Consider the following 10,845-nt stretch of genomic DNA (forward strand, 5'->3'; position numbering starts at 1 on the left):
GGTCCAGTAGCTTCGTTTTCGTTCTCATCTCTGACTTGAATCGAACAAAGATATTGGTTTTTGTTTTTAAAGCTATCCTCATTGAGTTCAATGCCGATTTCATCCTTTGGTTCTCTGTGGCGGATATGTGAAGTGCCTTTTCACCCTCCTGTTTTATTTGTTGAAGTCTTTCCTGTAACTGTAAATATTTGTCGTCTTCCTCTGATTGTTTCTCTTCCCTTTCAACAATACCATCCATATCAATATCTGAAATTATTATAAATAACAAAATAATGTTATGTTACATATCTGAACGAGACCATTTCTACCATCCATATCAATATCTGAAATTGTTATACATAACAAAATAATGTTATGTTATATATCTGAACGAGACCATTTTCAGCGATGAACTCTATTCGTCTTATTAATATATGAACAATAGGAGAATCCCTGAAGGGAAAATATTTAAACAAATATTACTGACAAACTAAAATATATAAATTGTCCTATTTTACTTACCCGATGCTAATTGTTCAGCGACTGCTCCATATCCTGATTTATTTAAACAATGGATGAATTTAGAATATGCATTTATACCACAATTGCGAAGAATATCTAGAAATTGACGTATCATTGCATTTGTACCTTCAGATTTCGCTCTGTCGATTTTTTCCAAGTCATCTTCATTTAGTACTTGTTTTTCATATAAGCTGTCTAACAATGGGTGTAGAGGATCCAGATTCTCGGTTAAATACACATAGTTAGATATTATCTTAAAGTTATCTTCAGGTAACATCACCCCTTTCTCTCTTCTAGGTATAACCTTTCTCCTCTTAGCATCAGGTGAGCTCTCATGGTATTCGACTGAGAAAATAAACAGTACAATATTATAACTGTATCTATAATAATAATTTGCATGATTACCAATAATATTATAACAATAAGGTTTATTTCTCAGCCGTAAATGACCTGTAACTGAATTTCTATCCATTCTGTGGGGCCATAGTAACTAAGTCAGCTTGGAACAGGCTAATAAGCCAGTACACGTTTGCTTAAAAAGACTTGGAGCACAATGTATGTCTCAATATGAACATGGAGACAATTTTTCAAAAGAAACAACTGTACGATTCTTGATGGCTAAATTCTTGATAGCATTTTATTCATTCATCAATACCACCTTCAGTCTATCCTCATATCACTCCTACATTCACTACTAGCAACATGTACTCACTGTCATTCTCTCACTCACAACTAGCAACATCTGCTCACTGTCATTCTCTCACTCACAACTAGCCTCCGATATTTATTGGGTTATGATCTGATTTGGTGCTCTACTTTCATTCTTGATTTAATCATAAAATGGATAATCGAGACTATGTTTTTTTATCGCTTAATTCTAGGTTCGTAGTGGATCAAATTGACTGAAATTTTCAGCAAATTGCCTTTCATTATCTAGTTTTTAACTATTATAGTGAGAGCTGCCAGTTCTTTATCTAATCTCCCATAATGTATCTTTAAGGACGGCCTAAAATTAATTCATATTAATTAATCACAGGTACTAATATAAATATAATACAAATATATCAATTCCTATTTTGTAAGGATAACATGTTTTTACCTTTTATTTCAATTTTACTGAATTTCTAGAAATGTTTTAATTTCTTTTACAATATTTACCTGAATTTTTCTGAATACGAGCCAACAATTCTTGTTCTTTTCTCTTCCATTCGTCACGTTCCTTTTCACGTTCTGCGGTAAGTTGTTGAATTTGCAGCTTTACATTTTCACGCTCATCTTTCAATTTCACTTCAAACAGATTTTTTGCCTCTTCAAACATCTCATTTTGATAAAATTCGCCATGATTATCCTTGATGGTTTTTTGTACAAGATTAAGGATATTGTCCAAATCACGAGATTTTCTTTCCAAGTTATCTAAGTTATTAATAATAGTGTATCTGTTTTTACAACGTTTCAGGAAAGATTTAAAAGTGTTTGTGGCACCCTGAATCCAATCCTTAAAACTTATATCATTTAATAAATCAGATCCAGTGAACACAACCACACCAAACCTATCAACTAGTTCACCAAATGTATCTTTAAAATACTTTAAAACTTTTTGATCTTCGTGTGTAAGTCGACCGATTTTAATCACGAAAATAAAGGCATGCGGACCAGGTGATAAGAGTTCGATACACTTAACGATTTCTTTAACTGTGCTGGAGTTCTTTTTACCTATGCTAAATAATCCTGGTGTATCAACTATTTTCAGTTCTGTTTCAATACCATTTAACATTAAACGACGTTGTCCTAACGAACTTTCTGATGTAACTGATTGGGAGTCCTGCCGAGAAATAAATTCGTTTTTCTTCAACAATGAGTTGCCAAGACAACTCTTCCCTGCTCCTACTTTCCCTATCAATGTCAGACGAATTTCTGAAGAAAAAAAAACAATAACTGGAATTATTTAAAATTCCATTTCAATAATTACCTAAAAAAAATGTTTCAATAAATGAACACAAGGTTCAGAAATGGAAACAAAATATTCGACCGTTTCTAAGGTACTACATTATTATAAAATTCAACACAGATTAAAATACTAGGTTAATTACCTGGTACACTGGAGACGCCGGCCATTTTCTTTGATATCTGTTAACCAGTTAATTGAGGTAATTTTATCAAGATATGACCATACCATATATCTATAATATAATCAATAATATAATCAATAATAAAATCAATATAATATACCAGATATCTATAATATAATCAATAATATAATCAATAATAAAATCAATATAATATACCAGATATCTATAATATAATCAATAATATAATCAATAATAAAATCAATATAATATACCAGATATCTATAATATAAATCAATTATATAATCAATAATAAAATATTGATCTAGCTCTAGATTTACTCTTTGGACAGTTTCTTAAACCTATATTATGTATTCAAATCAAGTAAATATCGTAGGCTAGCGATGACATCGAGAGTTGATTATGGTTTAGATAAGTTAATTAATGTCTAATTAATAATTTAGATTACATTTTAGACTTAAGAAAGACCTAGAATTGGCAGATTTAGCTCTTGCATAATGTTTGTTTAATAATCGAGAATATGTGGGTAGAGTTATCGTCTGTCAGTCAAGCGATCGGCAATTCTCTAGACGGTACAGACACAGTTGATGCCTATTTCTAGTCCAAACTTCCAACAGTGACAACTCCGTTTACTTGCTGCTCGGTAAGGTCCCGGACTCCATCTCTATGTTGATCAAAGAATATTCAATTTGTTTTCTTCCTCGGATCGATCGGAGAGAGTTCCTTGTGATTTTTCAGCCTGTTTTTTCCTTGCCACCTGTATTAGCTCGATTGGTGTAGAAAGATAGGACGTTAAACCCCATTATTGTCGATTTTTTTTATTATTTCAAACAATCACTGACATTAAAATTACTTTCCATGGAAACAAATTAGAAATTTTGATGATATGTGTCATTCATTGACATTCTCAACAAAAAAGCCTGGTCACTTTGGACGTTCTCAACAAACTATGCTGGTCAATCATTGACGTTGTCAATAAACTACCCTGGTCATTCTGGCGTTCTCAACAAACTATGCTGATCATTATGCAACATACTAGCCTGGTCATTATGACGTTCTCAACAAACATACGATACTTTTGGGACAAACATACGATAATTTTAATTTTCTATCTTAACACCTTGAGAATACTAATGGAAAAAAGTAACGGTTTTCTTTTAATTTGAAATGTTAAACGTGGCCCCAAATAATCAAGATACAAATCTAGAAGAGTTTTCTCCTTTAGAAAACAATCGAAAGGCGGTGTCTAAATAGAAGGCTATCTTTCATCAAGGTCACAAGATGTAAACAGGGTTAGCGCTAACCCTAACCCTAACCCTCGTATACAATCTCGTCAACAATCAGTATCCTAACCTTATCTCGCGACCTTGACGAAATCTGCAGAACACAATATTACTCTGGATTATAAAACAGTTTGATTCGAGTCGAGGCGTGCCGACATCTTGCTATTTTCTCCCATTAATTTTTATGAAATGAAATGAAATGGGGTTTAACGTCCTACTATTCTGCTCCAAACCTGGGCTAATGAAGACGGGCATACAGTGTGCTATGGGGGAAATTTTGCCCGGGCATCGGCACTACGGCCTACTCTTATATCGAATTCCAACTGTCAGGGGATCTTTTACGCGCACGCCAATGTGTACACGGGACCTCGGTTTTTAGTCCCATCCAAACGACTAGACAGCTGTCCTTGCCAGGTCCTCTGTCCTTTACGAACTTTAGCCTTTAGAACGTCCACAAGATTTTTCTGAAAATATGGCGCCGATAAATGTAAAATTATTGAAGAACGTTCATTACCCCAGATGCGTTAATTCGACATGGTTCACCAATAAAATATTCCCACAGGATTGTTATAGTGTATTTTTGTATATATTTTATTGTTTTTGTTCGGATTATTTGTATTCTGTGGATTTTTTTTTAGGAAAAAGTGCATAATCTACCGAATTAAAATGAGTACTCACCGAAAGGAATTTGTTTCCAAATAACTAAAACTTACGGTTGCTAGGCAACGAAACATATGCCCAAAACAGCTAAGGTTTGTCGCATATTAATTCTTTTGTAGGTAATCGGATGATAACATTTGGCGTTAGAGCGTTCACAGGAAATTGTGGATGACGGACGGACGGACCTACAATTATTTTCTGATTTGGATGAAACTCAATATGTATGTTTATAACCCTAAGATCTCAGCTACCTTCGATATCTGCGAATGTCGGGCCACAAGTTTTCGGATTTTTTGCCCCTGATTGTACAAAAATCGCGTTTCTAACTTGTGGCCCCTCTAGAGCTAACAATTTTTATCGAATTTTAAATTCGTTCAAATATATCTTTGTTATAAACATAATGACGTCTGAGTTTGAATTTCGTGAAAATCGGACCAAAAGTGCCCGACAAACTGGCTGCTGCTCGTACCCAAATAGCAGCAGTAACAATTTTTGTCAAATTTTAATGAAACTTTTAATCTATTTTCATATCCCAAACATCTCGAGTCCTTTGGATAATCACACACGGAGTATTATATGAAAACATCACCTTTATAGCTTGTGGAACCCCAAGATGTCCCATTTTTTGATCCGATTTTATAAACCGTCCAAATATATCACCGATACACCCTAATGATGATTGAGATCGAATTTCGTGAAAATCGGACTTCAATTGCCCAACGAAATGACCGCTCCTTGTATGCAAATAGTGTAAAATCATGTAAAACCAAGAATGTGAACCCTCTAGATGTCACAATTTTTATTGTAGTTTGATGAAACTTAAAATATATGTTTATATACACTTAAGATCCCCGTCCGGTTCGATATTTGCGCTTATCGGATTGTAACTTCATGGATTATGGCTCCTGATCTTTTCTTAATATTCTTGAAAAAACAAACAAGGTCAACAATACATATTAATCTACTAAATATAGTTATCAATGTGTGTGATTGGGTTGTGTAAAAACGCTCAAATGTGTTTCCAGAACAGGTCTATAGTATTTACGTTTAGTCAAAATAGCAAATGACAATGTCGGAATCGATATCTCACTAATTTTTCAAGTCTTTTTACCTGTTTGAGTTTATACTTATATATAACGATATATATTACTAAATCATAGTTAACACGCGTTCTTACTATGTCCTTAACATTTTCTGTATTTAAACATCTGTTTCTTATGTGCAATTTAACATTTGGTATCAAATTATTATATAATTATTTTAATATAATGCGTGTATATATGTTCTACACGTACGTAACTAACGTACGAAAATTAAATGGTAGCTGGCTTTTTTTTTCGCACGTATACAGTGAATGGCCATTTTGCTCAGTAATCCCAGCCAGAATTTGGCTATTTTTTTAAAATTGCGTTAAAGTTTTAAATTTTTGTTTAGAACTGAAATAAATTAATTTTTAGTCAATCCCTACGCTAAAAACATTAACAGAATTGATTGTGTATATCTGAAATAGACATGACCGAAGCACAAAATAGTGTCAATATGCCGACGTCAAATCTAGAGTTGTAGATGATGTTATTTTTGTGAAAAATCGTCGGAAGAAGCGATAAGACGTTCTGTACGGATTATACAGTCCTAAAGGCTGCAAGAAGACTATTGTTTACAATGTAACATTGTGTCTTGTAATGTTGATAATGATCATAATGATGGTGTTTACATTTGTTTGTTGATGTGACCTCATGACCTGTGACGTTAAGATAACGTCATATGGATATCATGGCTATTCACAGTGTCAGAGTCACTTCTCTGCACGTAGAGCGAGTCTGTCGTTCAGATTGATGTTCTGTACTGTAACTTTAGTCAGGTGATCGGCTCGTTCTAGCGATACCTATCTTGTTGTGGCTGTCAGCCAGTTGTGGACACTCGTTTATTAAATGTACAATTTTAACTATTTAGTGTTGGATCATTCATGTAATAGTGTAAATATTTAGATGTCCGTCTACTTGACTGTATATACATGTGTGTTTTATAATACAAGTATCGTATGCTATACAAGTCAGAGATAATGTCATCACGCTCGGTTGATCACGATTCAGTTAAAGAGACATATCATGCACAAATAATCAAATAATGACAGAAGTTCAGTGTAACCAAGAATTTACAAATGATATACAAATAATAATTACCCTAGAGATTTATGTAATTGATTTCATACTCTATACTGACCTATAGTCTATATTAAAGAGACACCCAGCTATCTGCTATATCAGAATTAAAACGTATCAGATAAGATGACAATAAAATATCGTCAACTACTTTAATATTTCAATAAAATAAATGATATAATTACTGTATTCAACAATAATTGGCTGGGTGATTCTTTTTTTTTCTTTTAAAATATAAAACATTATTATTGCCTACTTCACACAGATTTTGTTTTGTTGCTGTTTTTGTTTTCATCTGCTACTGCCGATATTTTGAGATGTCTTATAAAGAAAGAAAAGTTACAATTGTCCCAGATATTTCTAAGTTATTATCCGAGATATACCCTTGTAATAATGGTATATTCACTCACACATCGATGACGTGAAGTATGTATTATTAGAAGTCAATATATATCATATCTATATTACAACTTTTACAAAACTAACATAAAATATTTATATTAAATATACTTTAAACTACATGTCACTTACTTTATTGACACAGGCTTCAATATGATAATAATCCTCTCTGTAGAGTCTTTTATTTGAACAACTTAATGGCGACGTTACAGTTTAATTTACTTCCTAGTTGTATCAGTGGTTTGTATAATAAAATGAGTGGATGCTATATATTAGTATTTATCTGAAAAGGGGGTGGAGCCTATCATTCACATGGCAAGCCTATGATCAACCCATTCTCTAGAACATCGGATGGCGAAGATTTAAACGGATTGAAACTCGATCTCCATATTATTCTGTCTTTGTATCTTTAAATAATAAATACTAATGGCAGAACTTTGCCAGGAAAACAAGATTTCTATGAATTCGAAGTGGCGAGGAATCTTTAGAAATTTGTATGTGATCTCCAATATTTAATAAAAATGATTTAATCTGTCCAGTTTAAGTGTTGTACACATGAATTGAATGACAACAATTGGTGCCAACTTCATACTCACCCATAAACAAACCGTAAATAACACCGTTTACTCCCTCACCCACCCCAATTACAAAAACAAAGAAAAGAAAATCAAAAACAAAAATACTCTGATAATTTGTCCATGTCAGTGATGAAATATTTCTTCTTAAATTAAGCCCAGGGCTTAAATTCGAAAAGTATAATGTACACCAATTCGATGTAACTCCATCAATGTCAACATATGTGATTTGAAAATTTAAAATTGAGACCACTCTAAAACAATGTTTTTAATCTAAGCCCATGGGCTTAAATTCAGAATTTAAACTTGGCTTAAATACGAGAATTCCCGGTATTTTGTAACTGGTTAGAGCAATCAAATATAAAACATACTTATTGATTGAAGAGGATACTGTCACATCTCCATATTGAGGACGATAATAATCTTTAATGCCTCTTATATTAGTAGCTGTTGTTCCATACAGTATGTGTTATAGTTTAATACAATACATATATTCAACTAGATCTAAAGAAGATGTATTTATTCCTATCGTGTTTAAATAATAATGATAACGTTACCTTGAATAACTGTAATTTAAATTACTTACATATCGGCTTCTACAGATGATATTTTACATCAGAAGATGAACGATATAATATTTATACTGGAGATAGTATTCTGCTTTCTACAAGACTCGATTACACAGACCCTACACGTGCAATGTTTAAATTCATGAATGAATATGCAAATAGATGACTTGATAACAAGAGCTATTAAACTGGGTTTTCCCCATACCATAAATAGATATTGAGTCATTTGTCACGTTTCAAGCGATTTAAAGGGAGTTTCACAGTTAATCAAAATGCAGCTTGGTGCAGCTTACCTGTCCAAAATGTTTAATAAATATATCGATATACTATTATAGACCTATATTTATATTACAATATATATTCAGTTCCCTACTATAATAATGTCTCTGTTAGTTAAAATATACGAATATATCAGTAAGTCAACGACAGAACCCAACATGCCATAATCATCTGATAAATATATTGAAGGAGGTTGACCATTTCGATTTTATTCTAGGACTGATCAAACAAATCAACAGGTTGTGACGTCGTGTTCTTATGTGATTTCCCTATTTCAAGCGTGTTTATTTACCGAAACCTTGAGCCTCAAAATCATATATATATATATTCACAAAAACCTGGCAAAATGTCAACAACAGTCGCTATGCTTTATTAGTGAATGGGGTATAGAGGAAAAAGAAAAGATTGCTTTATACAGACGGGCGACATTCGTACAAGTCTTAACTAAGGCTTACAATTATAATATTACACACCATTTGGTCTGGGATGTCACCCTCTACAGCCCTTTATCCCATAGGGATCTCCTTTTACAGCCCTTTATTCTAGGAACTCACCTTTTATAGCCTTTTATCCTAGGATCTCACCTTTTACAGACCTTTATCCCAGGAACTCACCTTTTATAGACCTTTATCCTAGTAACTCACCTTTTTATTTAAAATTAATGTTATTGAGCTAGAAGTTTAAAGTATTTAAATGACAATAATAGGCTACATATTGGGAAGGAAGTAAAACTACTTCACATAAAAGTTTGTCAACTGGTTGGAATATTCTAATAACGTGTCTCTGTCGAAATTTAAGAAACTCACTTATTTTATTTCATGTCTGATGAAATATTTTTACCCTGTTTATTGGCGACTTTGTATAATAATTTCTTCCCTGTTGATGGTTTCGGTTTACGTGCAAGGGAGGTAAATCTTTTTTACAAATCAGGATTTAAACCACTTATTTTCTGCCATTGGCTTCGATGTCAATTCCATGAAATTTTCCGGCCAATGACTTTCTCTTTTTACAGTCCGATGAACGATCTGATTCTTTATAATGGTAAACAGCCCAACATGTCATCTAATAAAACTATTGAAGGCGTTTGACTGTTTTGTTTGTGTTTTTTAATTCGTCAAATATGAATCAACAGACTGTGACGTGTAGGTGATTCCCCTACTTCATGTGTTAATTCATGATGGCACGGCAAAATCATGAATATTCACCAAATCCTGTCAGAAAATGTTAATTCAAACACATTCTTTCGATTTAAACTAAGAAGTCTACAGAAAAGGTCATTAGGTCGACATAGGAAAAAGAAAGAATAGCTCTATTAAAATAGATGAGCGAAATTCCTACTGGTCTCAGCTAAGGCTTAAAATTACAATATTACACACCGTGTGGTCCTCTCTTTTGCCACCCTTTATCCTAGGAACCCACCTTTTACAGCCCTTTTTTCTAAGAACTCACCCTTTACAGCCCTTTATCCTAGAAACTCACTTTGTTTTTTATCTAAAGTGAGTCGTCTGGTGAAATTTTTCTTCCTCTGTTTTAACGTTAACTTCGTTCAATAAATTTCTTCCTTGTTTATAGTTTCGTTCTATATGCAAGGGAGATAAATCTGTGGTGAACGTAAAGTCCAAGTCTTTGGTCTCAGACTAGTAATTATTTGCTGTAACATCATAGGCTGTAGCGTTTTGCTCAACATCCCGCTGGTTCCAATCGTTATAGGCACACAGTGGACTAGCCTTAATCATACACCATAGTCTCGGTCAGCCAGGTAGAATCTTTGTCTGAATGATAGAGCCAATATAATATATACACTTATTCTATTTCTTCCAATTGAAGAAGATCGAGGTTTCTTAAGGGGACGTACTTGGCCCAGCAGTCGTCCCAAAACTCTGTTTTATCTTAAAAATAAACACAGGATATACAATGATAAACAGTATTAGCAACGAATGAATAAAGATTTGTATGAAATGCATTGTGATTTTCGTTTAAAACATTTGAAAAAAAAAACTGTTTGTAGATTGATCACATATATTACTAAATATTATCTATTTTTATGATATAATTGTTACTTATTTTAACCTGTGTCATTTTCTCGTTCTTAGTAACTAAATAAAATGAAGAGAAATTTGCAGGAATTCTGTTTGCCATCTCGCATATAACGTCATACACCGACACATACGTCGTGTAATATAACGGAGTTTGATTGACTGCTGCATCAGTCAGTCGGATGACAATAAAACTGTTCCCATCTATACAACCGGTTGTATTGATATGTTTATCGTGTAAGCGTCACTTAAATCCAGTAGTGTACCTTTAAAGGGACATTATGAGAAATTAGA

The 10,845-nt window shown here is 33.1% G+C and overlaps 1 protein-coding gene across 1 annotated transcript; it reads right to left on the reverse strand.

The window, feature by feature from the left end:
* Window positions 1-255: 255 nt before the first annotated feature.
* Window positions 256-10,092, reverse strand: LOC126810653 (GTPase IMAP family member 4). Its single transcript, XM_050535832.2, has 5 exons — window positions 9,965-10,092; window positions 2,592-2,681; window positions 1,660-2,415; window positions 502-846; window positions 256-323 (listed from the first exon to the last, which is right to left on the reverse strand). Exons 2-5 carry the CDS (start codon window positions 2,614-2,616, stop codon window positions 256-258), a joined length of 1,194 nt encoding a protein of 397 aa, XP_050391789.2. The 5' UTR covers window positions 2,617-2,681; window positions 9,965-10,092.
* Between the last annotated feature and the right edge of the window lie 753 nt (window positions 10,093-10,845).

The sequence above is a fragment of the Patella vulgata genome, chromosome 2 (genome assembly GCF_932274485.2).
Source record: "Patella vulgata chromosome 2, xgPatVulg1.2, whole genome shotgun sequence".
NCBI classification, from domain to species: domain Eukaryota; kingdom Metazoa; phylum Mollusca; class Gastropoda; family Patellidae; genus Patella; species Patella vulgata.